This window comes from Microcaecilia unicolor, chromosome 9 (assembly GCF_901765095.1).
Source record: "Microcaecilia unicolor chromosome 9, aMicUni1.1, whole genome shotgun sequence".
Classification (NCBI taxonomy): domain Eukaryota; kingdom Metazoa; phylum Chordata; class Amphibia; order Gymnophiona; family Siphonopidae; genus Microcaecilia; species Microcaecilia unicolor.
In genome coordinates, this window is record NC_044039.1 from 20,835,813 (window position 1) to 20,859,498 (window position 23,686).

Below are 23,686 nucleotides of genomic sequence, written 5' to 3' on the forward strand. Positions count from 1 at the left end.
TGAGACCTTACCGCTAGGTCAATGGCTGGTGGTAAGGTCTCAGACCCAAAATGGACCGGCAGCAATTTTCATTCTGCTGCACGTCCATTTTTGGCAAAAATTTAAAAAGGCCTTTTTTACAGGCGCACTGAAAAATGATTCTGCGGGTGCCCAAAACACGCATCTACACTACCGCAGGCCATTTTTCAGCGTGCCTTTGTAAAAGTGCCCCTTATTTTTTAACGAGTTGAATATCTGGTGACTCATCTCTTTTTTCTGAAACTCATCATTTGTCAAAACCCAAATAAGGCTATTTTGCCTTCAGAGACCAACATAATTTGGGGTGAATTGCTCTAGCTATTAAGAGTAACTATGAAAATGTAGTGATAAAAACGTAAGTTTTTTTTGACATAAACCAACTATGAACAAATTAGCTGTAAAAACATTGTTCCGGTGTTAATCCTTGTACAGATCAAACAAATATTTTAGAAAGCAAAATATCAAAACTCAATATTAAACTGCCAATATTTTTCTTAAAATGTCAGCGAGATTAGATTCAATATGACTATTCATACATATTTTGTTTTAGCACATTTATATCCCGCTTTTTGCCACTGAAAGCAGCCTCAGAGAGGTTTACAATGAACTGGGAAAAATTACAATTACAAAGATAGGGGAAGAGGAACAAGGGAAAGGAAGGGATGTGAAAACAATTACAATTGCATTGCATACATATTTTTATTTTTTGTTACATTTGTACCCCGAGCTTTCCCACTCATGGCAGGCTCAATGCGGCTATGGAGGGTTAAGTGACTTGCCCAGAGTCACAAGGAGCTGCCTGTGCCTGAAGTGGGAATTGAACTCAGTTCCTCAAGACCAAAGTCCACCACCTTAACCACTAGGCCACTCCTCCACACCAATACAAAATCCCTACTGCCAGGGAGGGCTCAGTTTAGCTGCCGCTCTCCTTGATAGCTTCTATCACTGGCTTCTAACAATCCCCCCCCCAAAAAAAGGAACAATAGAAAATAACTCTTCATGGGAGAGAAAACTATTGCATCCAAAAAACAGGTGTTGTAACGTACATAGTCAATAATCAACATAATCAACTTCTCAAACGGCATCCATTGATAATAGGTCAACATTTTCAGTCTCACCAGTAGAGCGTAAACTGCAACCTTCCATCTTCACTCTTCAACCTTAAATTCTCAGTTCATGCAAACTATTGGTCGTTTAATATTGACTGTAAAAATGTTAACAATACGACGATGCATCTTACCTAAGTCAGAGCATTGCACTACTCGAAGATGGCACTGACAGCGAAATGGGCAAACAGGTTCATGTGGGGATGATGGTGAATGAACAAGGGTGGGTAGATCTGCAGACCCTTCAGGCGCTTCATCTTCCAGCATAAAGTCAAATAAACCTTTTTGGTAAAATGGTTTGGCCCAGCAAACCGACACAAGGAGGAGAAACAAAACAGCAGTCCTCATGGTTTAGTTTGTGTGATCAAGGGAGCACCAAGAAGCCTGCAAATTAAAATCAAGTTTAGATGGTTAGAGTTGAGTCAATAGACCCGAGCAGTGTTTTCTAATACAGACTTGGAACTTACTGCAAAAACGTATATTCAAATTTAATAACTAAGACACCGAGAGGTTCATTTTATAACAGGTCACATAGATTGAGAGGGCATGGAAGTTCCTGTTCGTAACCTATTTTGTAAAGACAAATAGAGGGGCATTTTTGAAAGGACGTCCAAGTCAGAATGTCCCAAACGGTCGTCCATCTCATATAAAGCAAGATACAGCCTGTTCTAAAATACATGTGTGATAGATGTCCATGTGCTGGAAACGCACAGCATGAACATTCATTTTACAAACAGAAATGTCCAAATTATGAACGGGAAAAACAAGTGGCATCTGTGTGACAGCAAAGAAAGTTTGTTTTATAGAATGACCAGATAATTGGAGTAGCCTAGCGGTCAGAGCAGCCTCCTGTAGAGCTCCAAAGGCTGTTGGTTCAAATCCCACTGCAGCTTTTTGTAATTTTGTTTTTGTTTTTTTTTTTTAAATTGTGAGCCCTCCAGGAGCAAGAAATATCTACTGTGACCTCCCCTTACTCCATTCAGTGGAGAACTGCTCAATCACAGCACCTTTCTGTAATCGATGTGACAAGTACCAGGTCTAAATACGGACATCCATCTTTTTAGACTTGGATGATCCTTCCCCTTCTGTGATCGGAGTTGGATGTTTATATTTTGGGGCTTTCCGAGTCCCACCCAAAACATGCCCAGACCATGCCCCCTTACCGTATGGATGTCCTGCAGAATTAGATGTCCATATCCTGCCTTTGCAAAGTTGGGATTGGACATCCATGCCATGTGGATGTCTACGTGCTAGTTTTCAGATGAACAAAACAAGAATAGAGCTTCTAAATAGGCACCTATTTGGTCTTCATAAACTTGCCCCAAGGAAAGCTGCAGAAGCTGTGGCTAAACTGAGTCTTGGGAACGGGGGTAGATATTTATGTGTAAAGTACATGTGAATGCACATATTTGATAAAGCGCGTATATAAAGCACGACTCCACTGCCTTCCAGCTCATCCCCAAACATGCCTACACTCAGGTCACATAAAAGTACGCACATTCCTGTCATTGTATATTGTAATACTAGCCGTTAAGCCCGTAAAAACGGGCGAGATTTCCAGCTACCCTCCTCGCCGCCGCTCCCTCCCCCCTCCGTGCCGGATCCCCTGCACTGACCTGACAGCGCCTCTGACCTCCGTGTGAAAGCACTGCAGGCAGCAGCAGAGCACTCTGCTGCTGCCTGCAGCGCTTCCACTCAGAGGTGAGAGATGCTGTCAGGTCAGTGCAGGGGGCCTGATGCGGAGGAGGGCGGGAGCGGCGGTGGGGATGGGGGGAGGGTGGAGGTTGGTGCGCGCAATGTTCGTTTCCAGGCGGCAGCATCCGACAGTGACTGCGACTTCGTTTCCCTCTCTGTTCCGCCCTCTGATGTCATCACGTCTTGACGCGAGGGTGAGACAGAGAGGGAAGTCTCTACTGCGCATTTGCAGGTGAGTTGGTCACTTGCCGTTTATATGTTTGATATGCACAAAAATGCCTTTATAAAGCATCTCCCATTGCAGGTAATTTCAGAAAGCATTTTCCAAGTGGGAAGTATTTTTTTCCAGTTCAAAAATGGCTCTTGTAAACTCTTACAGTTTTATATGTGCTTATAAAATAGACACAGAAATATTCTATAAAATAAGAGTTTACCAGGCACCGTCTTGGGGGAGGGGGGACAATTCTATATCAGTTAGGTGTCCCAATGTTGCACCGTGACCCCCGTATTCTATAAATGGTGTCCAAATTTGGGTGCGTTGCTGAGATGGGCATGCAAATTAACTGGTTAACGAGCTCTTAACCATCAATAATTGGGTGCTAACATCCAATCATCAATGCTCATTGGCACTCATTATAATTTGCATGTGCATCTGGCTGTGCGCTATTCGAGAAGGCAGAGTGCATATCCCAAAAGGGAGTGTAGGTATGGGAGGAGCATGGGCATGTCAGGGGCGTTCTGAAAATTTAGATGCATAGTTATAGAATTTATAGAATTCTGGGTAAGTGTGCCTCACTTGGGCACCAGCATTCGCACCAGGATTCAGCAGACGTAAGTCTGACGCCCAAAGTTAAGTGCTGGAATTGGAGATACACACTATTCTATAAAGGGTGTGCACCCTTTATAGAATACTGCATAATGGCAATTTTTTTTGGCAACCTTTTTGAGCACTATTTATAGAACCCCCCCCCCCCCCCCCCCCCCCTGAAAGTTTATTCTATAATCGCTGTTCCTTCTAAGTTGAGTGGGAGTCCTCTGGTTGCATTCCTACGAACGAAGGGGTGTTGCTTCAATATTGCGGTTTTAATTGGTAGAGACAGGCAGAGTCCCTGCAGAACTTGCCTGTTCCTCACTATTGAAAATGTAATAGTGAAACAGCATCCCCTATTGGCAGGACTGTAAGTGGAGGACTTCTGCTCAGTTTAGAGGGAACAGTGTCTGCAATGGCACTTGGGTACCCAGATTCCATTATAGATTACTAGTGTATCTCATATTGGTGTGCCTTACATTTTGGCACCCACAGTTGCCCTATTCATAGACTTGACACATCTGCTGGAATGCACCTAACTTACAGTAAGTTAGTGTATAACTGGGAGCCCTACCAATGTTCCAACCATGTGCATTCTTCCTTGAGGTTGCATGCCATAGCACTTATATGTGGCCTAAGACCATCGGAATAGCCATACTGGATCAGACCAATGGTCCATCTAGTCCAGTATCCTGCTTCCAACAGTGACAAATTTAGGTCACAAGTGCCAGACAGAATCCCAGCAAGATTCCGGAATCCAAAGAGATCACAGGGCAAGCAATGGCTTCCCCTTGTCTATCTCAAATAGCAGACTATGGACTTTTTCTCCAGGAATTTGTCCAAACCTTTTTTAAACCTAGGTACATTAACTGCTGATACCACATCCTCTAGCAATGAGCTCCAGGGCTTAATTATTCACTGAGTGAAAAAATATTTCCTCCTGTTCATTTTTAAACTATTTCAATGTAACTTCCTCAAGTGTCCTCTAGTCTTTGTACTTTTTGGAAGAGTAAACAATCGATTTTATGTTTAACCATTCTATATCACTCAGTATTTTGTAGGCCTCTATCATATCCCCCCTCAGCCATCTCTTTTCCAAACTGAAGAGCCCAACCTCTTAAGCCTTTCCTCATATGAGACTGTCTGTTCCTATAATACTGTTCTCTCCTCTGCTCTGGATACTCTCTCTCCTCCCATTCCCTGTTCTGTAAGGCGTACCAAACCCCATCCTTGGCTGACTTCTGGAATCCGCTACCTATGTTCCTGTGCCAGATCTGCCGAATGCCTTTGGCTAAAATCCCATGCCCATGTTGCCTTTATACATTTAAAATTCTTTCTGACCTCCTTCCAGTCTGATCTTTCACTTGCCAAACAGGACTACTACATCCAGTTGACAAATTCTCTTGGCTCAAACCCTCGATGTCTCTTTGCCACACTGAACTCTCTCCTCAAACTGCCTTCACCTCCAACTCCACCTTCACTTTCTCCCCAGACTCTGGCTAAGTACTTTCATGATAAAGTTCACAAGATTAACCTTGAATTCTCAACCAAGTCATATCCACCTCTCCTTCCCTTAGTCCATTCTCTCAACCCTCCTTCAACCCTTGCCTCCTTTTCTTCCTTTTCTGAAATCTCTGAAGAGGAAACTGCACATCTTCTTTCCTCCTTGAAACTAGCTACCTGTTCCTTTGATCCTATTCTCATCCATCTATTTAGCACTTTCGCTCCTACTGTCATCCCTTTTGTTTGTCATACCCTCCATCTTCACTTTCCACAGTGACTGTTCATGATGCCTTCAAACATACCGTAGTTACACCACTCCTCAAAAAACCTTCATTGGACCTTACCTGTCCTTCCAACTATTGCCCCAACTATCCCTCCTCCCTTTCCTATCCAAGATACTTGAACATACTGTTCATTGCCGTTTCTTTCATCTCAAGCTATTCTTGATCCACTTCAATCTGACTTTTGCCCTCTTCATTCAACTGAAACAGCGCTTGTTAAAGTATCCAATGACCTGTTCCCAGCCAGATCCAAAGGTCACTATTCTATCCTCATCCTTCTCGATCTATCTGTTGCTTTTATTTATTTATTTATTACATTTGTACCCCACGCTTTCCCACACACAGCAGGTTCAATGCGGCTTACATAGTAAATAGAATTGACACTGTTGATTACTGCGAGTCCTTGATATGCTGTCCTCACTTGGATTTCAGGGCTCTGTTCTTTCCTGGTTTTCTTCTTATCTATCCCATTGCACTTTTAATATATACTCTGGTGGATCCTCCTCCATTTCCAACCAACTAGCAGTTGGTGTACCTCAGGGCTCTTTGGGACCTATTCTTTTCTCCATCTATACTTCTTCCCTTGGTGCTCTGATCTCATCCCATGGTTTTCAGTATCACCTTTATGCTGATGAGATCTACCTCTACACACCAGAAATTTCTGCAGGAATCCAGGCCAAAGTATCAGCCTGCCTGTCTGTCATTGCTGCCTGGATGTCTCACCACCATCTGAAATTAAACATGACCAAGACTGAGCTTCTTATCTTTCCCCCATTCTCTATTTCTGTGGATAACACTCTCATCCTCCCTGTCTCATCAGCTCGTAACTTTGGGGTCACCTTCGACACATTTCGCTCTTTCTCGGCACAAAATCAGCAGACTGCTAAAACCTGTCCTTTCTTTCTCTATAATATCACCAAAATTCATCCTTTCCTTTCTGATCACACTACCAGAACCCTTATCCACACTCTTATCGCTTTTCGTGTAGGCTATTGCAACTTGCTTCTCACAGGTCTCCCACTAAGCCATCTCTCTCCCCTTCAATATTGGCTAATATGAGCATAGCGACACTGGTGAAACTGAAGGATAAACACAGAGGATCGCTATACAGAAAAAGGATGGAATCCAATTTAAGCACAATTTAAATGATCTCATTGCTGGAGTGAGATTTGATGGCAGCTTTAGAGGTTGGGAAGTTAGACCAACGCAGGGCAGACATCTATGGTCTGTGTCCCGTACATAGCAAAAACAGATCAGGATCAAGGCTAGAGTGGACTTTGACAGCACCTCCAGTAGTTGGAAAGTAGGACCGGTGCAAGGCAGTCTTCTTTTAAAAAAACAATTTATTTATTTATTTATTTATAAATTTTCAAAAAATCACAAGTTGACCACTTGCCACAGAAACTCAGATGCAAATAGAAGAAAAAGAACCAAGTAAGCAAAAAAACAAAGACAAATCAATTTGAAAACATCTTTCTTAGACCACAATAAATGAAGAGAGAGCTGTGAAAGTAGGGAAATACAAAGGAAAAGTTTTAAACCGTATCTGCTGAAACAGTCATAGCATGAACAAAAATCCCCATTAACCACGGGATTCTATATATCTCGCCGAGATTTCTGTACGGAAATCGAGGCATATTCCATAACAATGCACATAACTTAGTTAACAAGCTAATCAGCACTGATACTTGGAAGTTAACCAATTATCAGCACTAATTGGCATTAATTAGAATTTACAAACACTACTTGCTAAGCGTATTCTGTAATGTGGTGCATGTAAATATAAGTCACATAGTTGAAATGTAGGCATGGTTTTGGGTATGGAATGAGTGCGTCATGGGCATTTCTAAAATCTGTACATGTTGTTAGAGAATACACGCGCTCCATGCCTAATTAATTGACTGTGACTAAATTTAGTCACATGGAATGGCGCTCGGCATATTTTATAAACCGTATGAAAATTTAGGCTTATTCTATTCTATTTTATGTTATATGTTTTGAAAAAACCTTTAATAAAAATATCGGAAAAAAAAAAAAGAATACACCTAAGCAAATTTCATTTCGGTCAAATTTTTAGCATTATATATAGAATCTAGTCCTAAATTTCTAAATCTCGAATCTTAACTAGGTTGAGTAGAACCTTTCACGATCTTCTGCTCAGGATTGTAATAGACATATTTAATCCCCCAATATTTAACAAAGCATTTGCAAGGATGAGCCAAGTTGAGAAAGCTTTCCTTCTCTCCTGAGTTTGTCGCGTCACATCTGGGTACATCCAAATCCTCTTTCCAAAGAAAGAATTCTGAACATTACAAAAATAAAGCTTCAGTACTGAATTCAAGTCTTGCTCAAAGACAAATGAAACAAAAAGAGTATATCTCTCAGAATCTTCAGATAAGGAAGCCTCCAAAATTACTAAAACATCCAAAGGTTCAGAGCCTGTTTCTTAAGGTGGATTTTGGGAATATATAATAAACTTTGTTTTAAGGGGGTAAAGCTGCTGAAGAAAAATCCAAAATTTCCACCCAATACTTTTTGAAAGTCTCTATAGGAGAGGTCCCAAGAGACCTTGGAAAATTAAGAAGATGCGAGTTTAGTCTTCTATTAAAATTCTCAATAGCCTCAATTATTTTATACAATACTATTTTATCTTTTACTATAGCTGTAGTCACTTTCTGAAGTCTCAGAATTTCTTCTTTAAGAGTTGAAATTTGCATAGAAAACTCCTTCTTGGTGGTATCTAATGAAACAGTTCAATTGTATATTTTACTCACAAGAACAAAAATGCCCCCTGCCAATTTCTCCATGGTTCCAGTCAACTTCTAGAGAGTGTCCCATATGCTCTCTAGAGATACCGCCGCTGGAGTTCCCGCTGGCTCCGAAACTGCCGGCCTGCCCCGAGAGGTCTCAGACTCGCCGCTGACTTGGTCTACAATCTAACTCTGCCCTGGTACCAACTCTTGCATTTCTTCCACTGGAGTGGCACTAACGATTGCCTGTTCACTGGATGGCCGCGGCTGCGGTTTGAGAACCAGAGGAGAGAGTGTAACATCTGATCGAAATGCAGAGAGCTCTTCCTCTCCCTGCAAAGCTGGATCCACCACTCTGGAACGAACAGGGTTCTGCACAGCATAGCGGTAGATAGTTTGGTGAACCAGTGAGATGGTTCTCGCAGCAGGAGGTGCCATCCTAACCACTCCCTTTCTTTTCGTATGAATCATTAGGTCACCACGGAAAAGACCAAGCAGACATCTATGGTCTGTGCCCCAAAATTGGCAGGGAAAGATAGAGATTAAGTACACCAGTATTTTTCCATAATGAAGTGGAACCTGTACGAGAGCTAGATTCAACTCGGGGCACCTTGTTGGGCACATTGGATGGATAATGTGCCCAACATTTACTATTATCTGCCGACATTTACTATGTTGCTATGTAATGCATTAATGGCATGGTTGATAATGCAGAACGCAGTCAGCTACACCTCTAGACCTAGAGGTGTAGATATCTGCTCCACACCATCGGCAGTCAATGTGCCATAATGAGACAGAGTTCCTATTTTCCCTGCCCTATCATAAGTACATAAGGTACATAAGCACCGCCATACTGGGAAAAGACCAAGGGTCCATCAAGCCCAGCATCCTGTCTCCGACAGCAGCCAATCCAGGCTTCAAGAACCCAGCAAAACCAAAAAAAATATATATATTTTTTAATAATGTTCAATGGACTTTTCCTTCAGGAATCTGTCCAAACCCCCCTTAAGTCAACAGGAATTTCCATTATGGGGAGGGGGATTTTATAAAAGTAAGTTCATATATATATGACAGTACACAGAAGTATCAAACATAAACACCCCAGATTATACCCTCCCTACCTCAGACAGCCTGAAAATTCTCGGTGTTACAATCGACCGTAACCTCACACTAGAGAACCAAGTGAAATCTACAACAAAGAAAATGTTCCACTCAATGTGGAAACTCAAATGCGTGAAACCATTCTTCCCGAGGGAAACATTTCGCAACTTGATATAGTCAATGGTACTACGTCATGTAGACTACTGCAACAGAATTTACGCGGGATGCAAAGAACAAATTATAAAAAAACTTCAGACCGCTCAAAACACGGCAGCCAGACTTATATTTGGAAAAACGCGATTCGAAAGCGCCAAACCCCTCCGAGAGAAATTGCACTGGCCCCCATCAAAGAACGTATTGCTTTCAAAATCTGCACCCTGGTTCATAAAATTATGTACGGCGAAGCCCCGGGATACATGACAGACCTCATAGACCTACCAACCAGAAACACAACAGGATCAACTCGAACATACCGAAATCTCCACTACCCAAGCTGCAAAGGACTCAAATACAAATCAACCTATGCATCCAGCTTTTCCTACATAAGCACACAACTATGGAACGCATTACCAAAAGTCGTGAAAACAACTTAAGATCACCTAAACTTCCGGAAATCATTAAAAACTAACCAGTTCAAAAAGGCATACCCTACCGACCCAACTTAAATGCCTGTACCCTACAACACAACGAAACCAAAGCTCGTAATGGACATATAATAACTCTTCCTCTCTACGATTCCCTAATGTGTCTGTACACACGAACCTTATTCTACCACAACATTACTGTATTTGTTCATACCGGAATTGGCGAACGCCTTTATGGTACTATGTAAGCCACATTGAGCCTGCAAATAGGTGGCAAAATGTGGGATACAAATGTAACAAATAAAATAAATAAATAAAAATGATGCTGATAAAATTACCCCCATATATGAGTAGGTGTAATGACCAGATTTCATGAACTTTTATGCAGCCCCGATATAGGCTTGTTCAGGGTGAGTTGTGGGTGGAGGGTGGGTAGTGTCATGATTTACATGCATAGTCTGAGCAGGCACAAATGTCCTCCATTGTATTTTAAGTGTGATTTCTTCAAAATTTGTTCTGGTATTTTATAAAGACACACAGGTAGCCTTGTGTGTTCTTTCCATCTCAATCTTGGTGACCTGTTATAAAATTACTCTCTAGCAGCTAACAGGTACTAATATTGGAGTAATATTTGTTAAAAGCCATATTAAAGACCTAACACAACTTAGGAAATAGGCTTCTAATCTTTTTCTAAAGATGCAGGATGGCAGAAAAGGCCATAGATACCAGATCTTCAGTATGCTATTTACAACATTCCTTGGACAAAAACAATCAAGAAAATAAACCAAAAGACCCTTTATCTATCTACAGTTATATTAATTTCCTTCATTATCTGTGATACATTAGCTGACTCCATAAAATTTATATATGAGGTATTGCATGTAAAAAAAAAGTAATGTTGAAAGAAAGGCCACGTCACAAAGGAAAGGAAATTTGATAGAAAAGATTAACTTTGTGGCATGCTAGTGTGGCAAAAATAGAACCACAGTTCTAGCCAATAGGGAAGCCTCATTGTGGAGACAAAGCATGGAAGTGCTGACTGCAGGGTATAGAAGTTTCACAGGGAGTCTGAGATGTATCAGAGGTAAATCACAGGAAGGGTTGACTGCAAGGTGTAGAAGTTTCACAGGGACTCTGGATACATGACTGGTAAATCACAGGATGTGCTGACTGCAGAGTATAGAAATTTCACACGTCCCCTAATTCTTTATATAGTGAGCCAAAGGTTTAGGCACTCAAATGACAGTTTAAGTGCCAAAATAGGGGTGAAATGGCATTTTACTAAGCTGTGTTAGACCAGTGGCGTAGCCACGGGTGGGCCTGGGTGGGCCAGGGCCCACCCACTTAGGGCTCAGGCCCACCCAACAGTAGCACACGTTTAGCAGTAGCTGGTTTAGATCCCAAGCTCTGCCAGCTGAAGACTTCCCCCTGATGGTAACGGAGACGCTATTCTCCACGGTACTGGCACCTGCACATGCTCAGTTTTCAGCGCATGCCATGTACCTTGGCAGATACATATGTGGAAAACAATATTTAATTGATATGGATCAATAAAAAAATTAACAAGCCCGACACAGGCCGTCTTTCGCCCCACTGGGCTGCATCAGGGGCTAATCGATATCTATAAAATCATATAGTCTCCACTTGAGTATCTATTTGTTGAACTCGCAATTAAAATGCACACTTTGACAGTTGGCACTTCACAAAAACAAACCTTCTGAAATCGTGAACCGACATATGCCACCATAAAAATATTTTTATTTATCTTTTTTATTTATATTTTTATGGTGGCATATGTCGGTTCACGATTTCAGAAGGTTTGTTTTTGTGAAATGCCATCTGTCAAAGTGTGCATTTTAATTGCGAGTTCAACAAATAGATACTCAAGTGGAGACTATTTGATTTTATAGATATCGATTAGCCCCTGATGCAGCCCAGTGGGGCGAAACACGGCCTGTGTCGGGCTTGTTAATTTTTTATTGATCCATATCAATTAAATATTGTTTTCCACATATGTATCTGCTTCGTTTGGTGTCCATCGCTGAAAAAAGGACAGGGCGCCAGCAATGTAAAAACAGCGTGGGACAGACGCGGCGGGGGTTGGGGACCTCTGCCAGCCAAACTGGGGGCCCAGGCCCCCATGGCCCCCCGTAGCGACACCACTGGTGCTGGAAAACCGTGTGAAAGATACGGAGATCTCATAGGATAAGTTACAGGATATATTGAGTGGTCTTGTCGTCGGTGCCCAATTCTTCAGGATTACCAAAAGAGAATCTGGGAAATTAGCTTGTAAGGTCAACAGAACCTTCTCTCTCGCTACTCAGAACAAAACGGAGATTATCCCCCTCAGTTTTAACAATTCAATCATATTTAATTACCTACTTCTAAACATCATGACATTTTAACTGTGAGATGTGTTAGAACATGTGCCGTTTTGGTGGAATGCAGAGATCTATTTTAATTACTGTTAAAAAAAGCATTTCACTTTAAGCACCAAATACATAAGTCATTCTCCTAAATTCTTGTAAGCTAAGGAATCCTTTTTACTTCATAATTTCAAGGGCTGTTCTAGTGATGGAAAGCACTGCTGACTCGCTGGGGGGAAGCAATGACAAAACTTCCATCCCCTTGGTATTTACTATTTATTTATGATTTTTATACCCCCGCATTATCCCAAACTGGCCCGGGTTCAAAATGGAGTACAAGCAATAAACAGCATTGACTAACAATACAAAGATAAGTTAACAGTAAGCGTAGGCTATTAAATCAATCACGCCAAAAGACATAGATTATTACTATCAGAGAAATGTTGAAGACGGATAATATCATTAACAGTTGAATCATATTTTGGCGTTATCAAAAGCAGTACTCATCAAGAATGTTTTCAGTATTTTGTGGAAGGACATGTGAGCCCACTAGGAATCTAAGATATTTAGATAATAAATTCCATTTCTTAGTGCTTTGATAAAAAAAGGGCCTGTGGTATGAGTAGATTTGTAGATAAGCTTTCTTACAAGGATAGTGAAGAGATAAGAAGTCTCTAGAAGTGGTTAGAGTATTTTGTTTAGGTAGTTCAATGAGGTTTTGCAAGTACGAAGGAGACATGCCATAGAAGAGAGAGAATCCGCTACCCTGGGTCATATGTTTTGGTCATGCAGATATATTTTGGACTTTTGGACCCAGGTGTTGCAGGAAGTTCAGGCGCAATGGAGCCGTAAAATTCAGAGACATCTGCTCCTACTTTTCGCGGAGTTCAAATACGCGAAACCTGCCCCCGCTGGAATGACTCAGTTTCTGCAAAGAGCGGTTTTGGTGGGAAAGCAGTCCATTCTATTATGTTGGAGGGAGCGGGAGGCGCCCTCAATAGGGCTTTGGAGATCAAGAATGATAGAACTTTTGAAAATGGAGAGATGTAGTATTACAAACTTCGACACCTCTGAAGGTAAATCTCTGCAGAAGGTATGGGAGCGTTTTTGGACCACATTGCAGCCGAGAGCGAGAAGCAAAATCCTTAATTAACACGCATAGACGGTCATAATAGCACACTGGAATTGTAGGACATGGGTTATTAGGGTGGGGGGGAGGGTAAGGGTGATAGGGGAAGGGAAGGGGGGTTGGAGAAGGAGGAAGGGGGGGGTTAGAGTTTATTGTTAGCGGTATGGCCTTGTGTGAAATTGATTTAAGTGTATTGTTTCTGCCATGCAATAAACATGATTTAAAGATAAAGGTAATTTTGGCCTTAAATGGAAGCCAGTGTAATTTTAGAAGTACAGGGGAGGCTTTCAAGTAACGTGGTATCCTACTGACCAGGCAAACAGTGGTATTCTGTGCTGTTTGACGTTTTCTAATTTGATGGTACTCGCATCCAGCATAAACGGTGTTGCAATAGTCGAGCTTGAAATGTATTCTACACATTGGCCCACCCAATCTTGACTATTGCAACGCCATTTATGCTGGATGCGAGTACCATCAAATTAGAAAACGTCAAACAGCCTGATTCTTTTTTACTTCCATAGTGAATTGAAGATTGAGGAGACTATATTTTGCTCACACCTTTTTCAGTAGTAGCTCAAGGTGAGTTACATTCAGGTATGAAATTTGGAAGTCAAATGTCAGATACTGATCGATGTATACTCCTAGGATTTTCATGGTTGTATCTAATGGGTATGTTATATTGTTAATAGTGAACAGCAGAGCTCTTCCGTAAAGAAAGAGCAGGACAAGGAATATAATGGAAACAATCTTTATTCTTCAGGACCCGACACAGCACTGTGTTTCAGCAAAAAGCCTACATCAGAGGTCTGTACTCGAAATCATTGAAGGATATATAACATAATGTAATCACTGGAAAACAATCTTGATAAAGACGTGATCCAGGAGCAGGGGTCAGCGTGTGAACGTGCAATACAATATACTAAAAGAAATCTTTATCAAGATTGTTTTCTAGTGATTATATTATGTTATATATCCTTCAATGATTTTGAGTACAGACCCCTGATGTAGGCTTTTTGCCGAAATATAGTGTTGTGACGGGTCCTGAAGAATAAAGATTGTTTCCATTGTATTCCTCATCCTGCTGTTTCTTTACGGAAGAGCCCTGCTGATCACATTACTCCTTCCTTTGGTATTTATTGATGTAGTGGCATAAGGTCCTCCACTTTTGCGGTGTTCCTATATATAATAGTGAAATTACTGTTACGGCCGAACCTCTGTAGGGGGAGGCATCGGCCAGGATGGCTCGTCCGACGTTCCAACTCCCCCCATTGCTCCTGGTTTACCCCGCCAGCCATCATGGTGGCACCGGCGCTCCGCTATCCCCCCGTTGCATCTGGGGAACGCTGGCCATCTTGGCAGCGCTGGCATCCCCAAGGAATGGCTTCTCTTCCGGGCGCGGGGCCCGGGAACTCGGACCACACCTCCAAAGCCAGGATTGGCCACTCACGGCTAACGCCGCCTCCCTCTGCCAGCTGGCCAATCCGGGTTTCCCTACTGGCTGCTATGGTCGTCCCGCCTCCTCAGCTCCCTGCCTCCTGCCAGCTGTTACCTATCTTCTTGATGGTAAGGGATATTTAAGGAGCAGTGTCTCCCCACTAGTCTTGCTTCGGCTTCTACTTTGGTAGAGTGGCTTGTGCTTCTTCATGACTTTGTCTACAACTGCTTATTGCTGGCCTGACCTGACCTCGGCTGGAACCCTGTCTATTCTCTGCTTGCCGCCTGACCTGACCTCTGCTGGTATCCTGACTACTCTCTGCTTGCTGCCTGAACTAACCCTTGCTTGCAACCTAGCCTAGCCCTAGCTATTGTCCAGATATAAGCTTCCATTGCCTGCTGCCTGCGGCCGTCTGACCCCTGTCCATATCCGGAAGTCCTGTTGGCCACCTGCACCTGGGGGCTCAACCCCCGGGGAACAGTGGTCTTCTCAGGTGAAGTCTCTGGGTTGCTCGGCTGCCCGACTGAGCGCAGGCTCAACACCTGGACACTGTGCTCCTTCAGGGCACAAGGGCTCACGAACGTGACAATTACTATAAGGTGTGGAATGAAAATGATTGGTTAATATAAGGAATTTGTTTTATCTTTATTAAGTTTCAATTAATAGGATCTGTAGAACTCTGAAGCTTCATAATAATCCATTATAAACAACTATAATCATTAGCAATTTGAAACATTAGTAGGACAATTCTATACATTGGCACCAAGATGTAGGTACCACAATAGCATGTGTTTAGCACCAATTATATAATCCCTTCTAGGCGTGCCTAAGTTTGTACAGAATACTAGTGCAAAGCTGCTGTGGCAAGTCGAAGGTTTGGGATTAGCTTAGGTCATGTGAATGAAAATATTCTATAAGTTGCATGCATCGCTTGGTGACACGTCTATAACATGCTCATGACACGCCCATACTCTGCCCACATGTACATCTCCCAGGCAGTTGTGTGCTAAAGGGCAATTTTACTAAAGAGAATTATGGCCAAACAGGCTACCACAGAAACACGTTAAGAAATGCGTTAAAGTGTTTTGTGTTTCTAAGAACATAATAGTAACCATACTGGCTCAGACCAATGGTCCATCTAGCCCACTATCCTGCTTCAAACAGTGGCCAAGCCAGGTCACAAATACCTGGCAGAAACCCAAATCGTAGCAACATTCCAGTTGCTTCCCTTTGTCTATCTCAGTAGGAGACTATGGACTTTTCCTTCAGAAACTTGTCCAAACCTTTTTTAAACCCAGATACGCTAACCGCTGTTACCATATCCTCCGGCAAGGAGTTCCAGAGCTTAACTATTTGTTGAGTGAAAAAATATTTCCTCCTATTTGTTTTAAAAGCATTTCCATGTAACTTCCTTGAGTGTCCCCTAGTCTTTGTACTTTTGAAACGAGTAAAAAATTGATTTACTTCTACTCGTTCTACACAGGATTTTGTAGACCTCAATCATATCTCTCCTCATCCATCTCTTTTCAAAGTTGAAGAGACCTAACCTCTTTAGCCTTTCCTCATCCGAGAGGAGTTCCATCCTTCTTATCATTTTGGTTGCGCTTCTTTGAACCTTCTCCAATTCTGCTAAATCCTTTTTGAGATACGGCGACCAGAACTGATTGCAATACTCGAGGTGCAGTCGCACCACTGAGCAATATAGAGGCATAAGAATCAAGGTCTTTCCCTTTGATTTTGGAGGGTTGAGTTGCATTTCTTGTTTCACCTCAGCCCTCACACTACCTTACTAAGGATTTGTATGCTCTTCGTGTGGTATATGTATCTCACTTTGGTATGTTGGAATGGGGGAGGGGGAGTACTTTTGGGTCTTCTGTACACATTCAGTTCTACTGTGTTCTGTATTATTGTTGTGGATATCACATTTATTTGTTGTCTTTTGGAGTTCATATGTTTATTACACAATGTTCTTGTAAAGTTTTAAACTGAATAAAAACATTTGAACTAAGAGATCTCATAAAATCCAGACACTCAGATTTCAATTTGAATCTATAAGAGCTGAGAGGTTATGGGAGAAGGAGGGTTAGGGGATTGATATATATTATCCCATTTTCTTATTGCCAAGGTGTGTTAGGACCTTGTATTTTCTCATGCTGGGTGTTTGTAATGTGCATTTTGTTGGGGACAGGGACAATAAAAATCTCATGGGGGCGGAAAGGGTGACAGCAGTTGTTCTTTGATCCTGCTTTGATATGCACTCAATGGGTGGTGGTAAGGGCTCCCCCCCCCAAAATGGTCACACGGCAAGTGCTTTACTTGCCGCAAGGCCATTTCCTACAGGAAGGTGAGACTTCTCTTTTACCAGCTGCGGTAAAAGGGGGCCTCGGCACGCATGTACAACACAAGCCGATGCCAGCGCCGGCCCCCTTTTGCTGCAGCGGGTAAAAGGGGCCCTAACTCTATACAGGCACTGTGGACTGAGTTCAGTAAATGGTGCCCAAATTTGGGTGCTAGAAAAAATCAGCGTGGCGCTCTATTCTATAAAGGGCACTCCGAGTTGAGCGCTCTGTGGAATAATGCTAGGAGCCCGTTAACGTGCCCAAATTTAGGCACCAGTATTTATGCCAGCTAAAATCAGATGCGTTCAGGATAATCCGCCAAAAGGCGGAGAACTCGAACTTCCCACGGAAAACACAAGGTATGGGAAAAAGTGGGATGTTGGACCACGGAAACCAAAGACTGGAGAGATGAATTCTTCTAAAAGCAAACGTTTATTTGATAAAAAGAGTCGACACAAACGCTGTGTTTCGGCCGCTAGGCCTGCATCAGGAGTCTCAATGGACGGAGAGCATCTGATGCGCAGATGTTGGAGAATACGAACTGGTTAAGTATGAAGTCAATGAAGTCGGTCTTTAAAAAGACCTTTAGGTGAAAAAAGACTTGCTCGTCAATGGGTTTAGTTACCAGCATGAGTCCATTGAGACTCCTGATGCAGACCTAGCGGCCGAAACACAGCGTTTGTGTCGGGTCTTTTTATCTAATAAACGTTTGCTTTTAGAAGAATTCATCTCTCCAGTCTTTGGTTTCCGTGGTCAAACGTCCCACTTTTTCCCATACCAGCTAAAATCAGATGGAAATGCTGGTGACCAATGCTTGGAATTTGGGCTCAGAAATGACACTCTTCTATAAATCTGTGCCCACATGTTTGGAACACCTCATCCCTAGCCATGCCCCCTTTTGAGTTGCACACTAGGGGATTTAGGCTTGCGCCCAGAATACCATCCAGGAAGATGTCACTAATGCCAATTAACTGCAATAATTGATTGTTAACATCTTTGATTGGTGCCCAATTTTGGGCTCCATATATAATCTGGGGGTGTTTGCTAGTGACATTAGCAAATGACCTGCAGTAAAATATATTTTAAAAAGTCCCCTCTAAGTGCTGAGTTAAATCTAGGCTTAGCATGTGGTAAAATCGCACATAACCAAGCCTGAACATGTATACCCTGGAGGAAAGGAGAAACAGGGGTGATATGATACAGACGTTCAAATATTTGAAAGGTATTTATTTATTTATTTATTGCATTTGTATCCCACATTTTCCCACCTTTTTGCAGGCTCAATGTGGCTTACAATACATCATGAATGGTGAAGATATATTAGAAAATAGACATTTAGTATTACAGAAGAATCATGGGTAACAAGATAATGATAGAACATGATAATAATATAACAAGCAGATATTAATCCGCAAACGAACCTTTTCCGGAGAGGGGAAGGCGGTAGAACTAGAGGACATGAAATGAGATTGCCCTCCCGTGGGAGGTGGTGGAGATGAAAACGGTAACGGAATTCAAACATGCGTGGGATAAACATAAAGGAATCCTGTTCAGAAGGAAGGGATCCTCAGAAGCTTAGCCGAGATTGGGTGGCGGAGCCGGTGGTGGAAGGCGGGGCTAGTGCTGGGCAAGACTTCTACGGTCTGTGCCCTGAAAAAGACAGATACAATTCAAGGTAAGGTATACACAAAAAGTAGCACATATGAGTTTATCTTGTTGGGCAGACTGGATGGACCGAGCAGGTCTTTTTCTGCTGTCATCTACTATGTTATGTTATGTTATGTTAAGACCAGATTTGAGCACATTTTAATAAAATGGCCCCTCTGTGACTTACATGCACTGGTTACAGATTAGCACCTGCCATTTACGTCTGTAACCAATGACACACAGAAGTGCGAGACTTCTATACTGTGCTTGCGCTATTGTCACCTAATTTAAGGCACCAGCTTTCATGTGGTCAATATTTAGCTGGCGACAAATGCTGTCACTGGCTAAACTGAATCCAGGTAGCCAGTGCCGGACCCTATCTGGGCCACCATACTATCCTGGTCTTTGGTGTCGCCTGGAAGATATCCTGGTATTGCCAAAATACTGGGCCCCTTTTACCAAGCTGCGGCCAAAGGGGGCCGGCGCTGGTGTCGGCACGCGTTTTACACACACGCCGAGGCCCCCTTTAACCACAGCTGGTAAAAGGGAAATCCTGCCTTCCTCCAGAAAAAGGCAGTGCAGTAAGTAAAGCTCTTGCTGCTTGGCCATCTTGCTGCTTGGTCCCTCGGTGGGGGACCCCTTACCGCCACCAATGGAGGTGGCATTAAGGGCTCCCACATTAACCCGGTGGTAACCGGGCAATGCGCGGCACTGCCTGATTACCGCTGGGTACACTCTGGCGCTGATGCAGTAACCTGGCGGTACTTCCTGTTAACAAGCTAATCAGCGCTGATAATTGGTATTAATTGGCTTTAATTCGAATTTATGTGCACTAATTTCTAAGCGTATTCTGTAATGTGGTATGCATAAATTCTTATTCACATAGTTGAAAAGGGGGCGTGGCCATAGACATGGAATGAGCGGGTCGTGGGCACATCTATGTGCTTTGTTATACAACACACCTGCTCTGTGCTTAATTTAGGCATCGGGATTTACATCAGGTTTTACTCGGCGTAATTGGCCCTGACTAAATTTAGTTGCGTGGACTGACAATCGGCGTATTCTATAAACCGCTTGGAAATTTAGGCTTGGTCTATAAAGTGCGCCTAAATAAGACATATTTTATAGAATATCCTTAAGCGAATTTCATTTTGGCACCAAATCTTTGGGCATAATATAGAAAATCTAGTCCTTAATGTGCTTTCTTCATATCTAGGAAAGAAACAAAGAAGACTCATGAAAGGAAAAATAGATCCAGGAAATATATGTGGTGAGCTTATGACATCATACATAAATAATATGCCAAATTGAGACTAAAGTGCCTTTTTAGATTTACTTTTCTTTTTTCAAAAGTTCATTGGTACGTAACTATAATTTATTCTGCAGAATAATTTCCAGTTAAGCCTTTTCATCAGATAAAGACTTTTACTGGATTTAACCTTAGGCATGCCAATACTCTGCTGTACGTTTACCATGTATGGAAAAATAATGAGCTGAACTGTAGTAAGCAAAATTAAGATGTTTCTTCTTGAAAATACATTCACCAGTTGAGAGAGGCACGCTGACAGACAGATCCCACCTAATCCCTTATCCAGAAAAACTTTCTGAGATACCGGTATAACATCCACGAAAAGTATGCTGAAAACCATGCTTCAAAAAAATGAGAAAATGCTGCCTGAAGGTGAAAAAGAATAGCACCGAATCATCAATCTTTTTCGGCACTGGTCATCCTGTAGGGCTCCCTGACCCTGAATATTTTCCAGGTCTGAGAACTTTGCAGTGTGGTTTCAATTCTCTTGTGAATAATTAACAATGTGCTTCGTGGCAAGCATAGTGGATGAACAGACAAGATATTTTAGGGCGTGAAAACCAGCCATGAAGCTAGGAGTTTGTGAGACAAAGAAAGCACATCATCTATTTGGGATTAGACAAGTTAAACTGCATTATAAAAACATGAAAAGTTCTAAAACTTTTCATGTTTTTATTTCCCTCTGTTCCATAGTTAGATTTAACATATCACCCACCTAATGTCTAAAAGATTCCCAGACAGTAGTGAAGCCACAAACAAAGGGATAATGTTAATACCTGATCCAGCACACCAACTAGTGACATTCAGACCCCTTCCAGTGAAACTTACTCAGATCAAAACATTCAGTAACACAGCAAACTTTTTCTTTTAAGCAGAAATCTAACAGCATCCCTTGCGAGTGTCACACTGTCTTGCTACAGCTGGGAAAACAAATCTTTTTCAAGTTTAATTTAGGAATAAAAAAAAATGTCATTGAACGTTTGCTGTCTGATAATATTGTGTATTTCCATGAAATAATTTCACGCTAATAGCTTTAGCTTTTTTTTTTTTTTTTTAAGAGAACAACCTTTTCCTAAAGCAGTGGAAATTACAAGTCTTCAGACCTGGCCCTGTTGACATTTATAATAGCAAGTAAAAGAATTCAACCACATTTCACATCAGCAGAAAAGTTCTGTTTCCTGGTCATCTCATTCCTTGACTTTAATGTGAGCGTAATAACAGATTAGCTTCATTTTCTGTGAGCAGCATTACCTCTGTGGCTAAATGACTATTTAAGTCTACTAAACAATGCAATTTCATTCATGACATAGAAACACTGAGTGGAGGAAGTACAGTGGCTACCAGGGGCTTACTCCTTTACGGATTTTCCAGCATTTTCAAGGCGAGGAACATGCTGGTAAACATTCACTGGCAAATCCTTTCACAGACAGTACAGCCTTGCATAGTCTGCTCCAAAGGCTTGCAGTTGATTTATCACTCTGTATTGTACTGAATACTTTTTACTACTGTTGCAAAGAGAGACAGCAGATCTGCAAGACTCACATTCCATTGCTCTGCAGCAGGAAAAGTGTGCATGGGTTGTATTAGAAGGCAATAAACATTTTCACCAAATACCATCTGCATGTTCATACAGATGTTTCCATTTTGTAAACATTACATTTACTAAGCTTACACCGCGCTGGAAGTAGAGCTAAGTTTAGTTTTCACATCCATTTTTTTCACGTGAAAATCTACAGTGACATAAACGATAATAAATTGGAAAAGAAATGACCTTTCTTATGATGGCAAAAGAATCAATCTCAACATATCTGCAGTTTGCGAGAAGCATAAGATTATCGTACTGTTCTCTAAAACTATATAGATTTGGTTAAGAGTTTGTAAGCTTAGTGCACATTACAAGACAATGGAATAAAAACCCATACCTTTTAATCCAGGGATTTGCCAGTGGACCTCTCAAAGCAGAGATGTAATTAAACTAAATATTCAGCCCAGGCAAGAAAGCTTGCAGGTGTGGAAAGGAGAAGGGGGCAGGCTATTGGTACTTCTCTGTGACTGTCACTTCCACAGAAAGCCCTCCTGCTTCCATTCCGTAGCATAGAAAGAAAATAAAGTTTCTCTCAATGAACAGAATCCAGGCTGACACCCACATTAGATCATATGGTAATGATATGTCTCCTGTACTCTTGCCAGAAACTTTATCAGCTTTTTTTTTCCCTTTATTTCTTTTTCATCTGTTTGGGATCCCAAACTACATGTTCAGCACAACATGAATACTTGACCTAAAATTCGAAATACTTAAACTGCTACGACCTCTCCCTCCCCCACAAAGATTAGCAGAATAATTAGGGCTCAGTTAACTTCAGGAGTGAGCCCACTAAATCTCTGTTTTAAGGTTTTCTCCTTCGGACCAGCTAAATGTTGCCCTCCTAAACTCATGGGGCAGTCTCAGATATAGCCCGGCAACAAGGGAGCAGTTCCCAAGATGTTCTTGGGGTGAACAAGACCTGACCTGGTCACGCTGAAGTACAGGCTGGCCAACAGACACTCCAAACACAGGAAGTGGTGCTTAAAAGACTCTTTATCTGCTGCTTGTACAAAGGGACCTGACATGGTCCTTGTTTCGGCGCAATCACACGCCTGTCTCAGGGGTCACAATAATGCTCAAGAGGAAATCAAGCAGCCCAAAAGGTTCCACGCAAGAGAAATGCAGAACACACAGCATTACCTGAAGGTGACAGGTCAGTTACATTGACGTCCTCTTGAGCAATATTGTGACCCCTGAGGCAGGCGTGTGATTGCGCTGAAACACGGACCGTGTTGGGTCCCTTTATTCAAGCAGCAAATAAAGTGTCTTTTAAGCACCACTTCCTGTGTTGGAGTGTCTGTTGGCCAACCTCTACTTCAGTTTGATCGTTCTGTCTACGTAGAGGTCCTTCCTGTTTGCGCTGCCTAACCTGTTCACAGTCATTTTCAATGCTAACTGGTTGGGTTTGGTCAGGCAACCCCAGCTGCCCGAAGAGCAGACCTAGATCTAGTCGGTAAAGTTTGCCCAACTTGATTTAGATGCATTACCAACAATAAAACTTAAATCCCTCATTCTAGCACATGATGTCAAAATTTACATACTGATTGTGCACATAAATCTCTAGAATACTAGCACTTATGCTGGTAAGTGATAACTGAGTTATTCTATAAATGATGCAGGCAACTCACTTAGCGTGTAAATGCAAGGGGGTGTTCATAGGGGAGGAGCATGGACAGGACCATCATTTACATGTGCAACTTACAGAATAGTGTAAATTATGTGCTAAAGTGCCAACTTTGTATATGCCCACTTGTGCCTGACATCGACATGGTTGCATCTAAATGTAGACTCGTTGATGCAGATTTATAATAGTACTCTATAAAAGAGTCTTGGCGCACACTGTATATATTCAAATATAAACCGAGTTTTTTTTTTGTTGCAAGAAAGCCATCTCTCTCCCCTCCAATCTGTTCAAAATTTTGCTGCACGGCTTATATTCCGCCAGTGTTATTATGCTCATATTAGCCCTCTCCTCAAGTCACTTCACTGGCTTCCTATCCATTTCCACATACAGTTCAAACTCCTCTTAT

The 23,686-nt window shown here is 42.0% G+C and overlaps 1 protein-coding gene across 1 annotated transcript in view; it reads right to left on the minus strand.

Annotated features, from left to right (window-relative positions):
* The window catches only part of DCN (decorin), a 78,004-nt gene extending 55,823 nt beyond the window's left edge, over positions 1-22,181 (minus strand). The window contains exons 1-2 of the mRNA XM_030215219.1: positions 21,994-22,181; positions 1,259-1,508 (exon numbers count right to left, since the gene is read on the minus strand). Coding sequence (XP_030071079.1) covers positions 1,259-1,472 — 214 coding nt within the window. The 5' untranslated portion in view covers positions 1,473-1,508; positions 21,994-22,181. The remainder of the gene's footprint in view (positions 1-1,258; positions 1,509-21,993) is intronic.
* Positions 22,182-23,686: the final 1,505 nt, after the last annotated feature.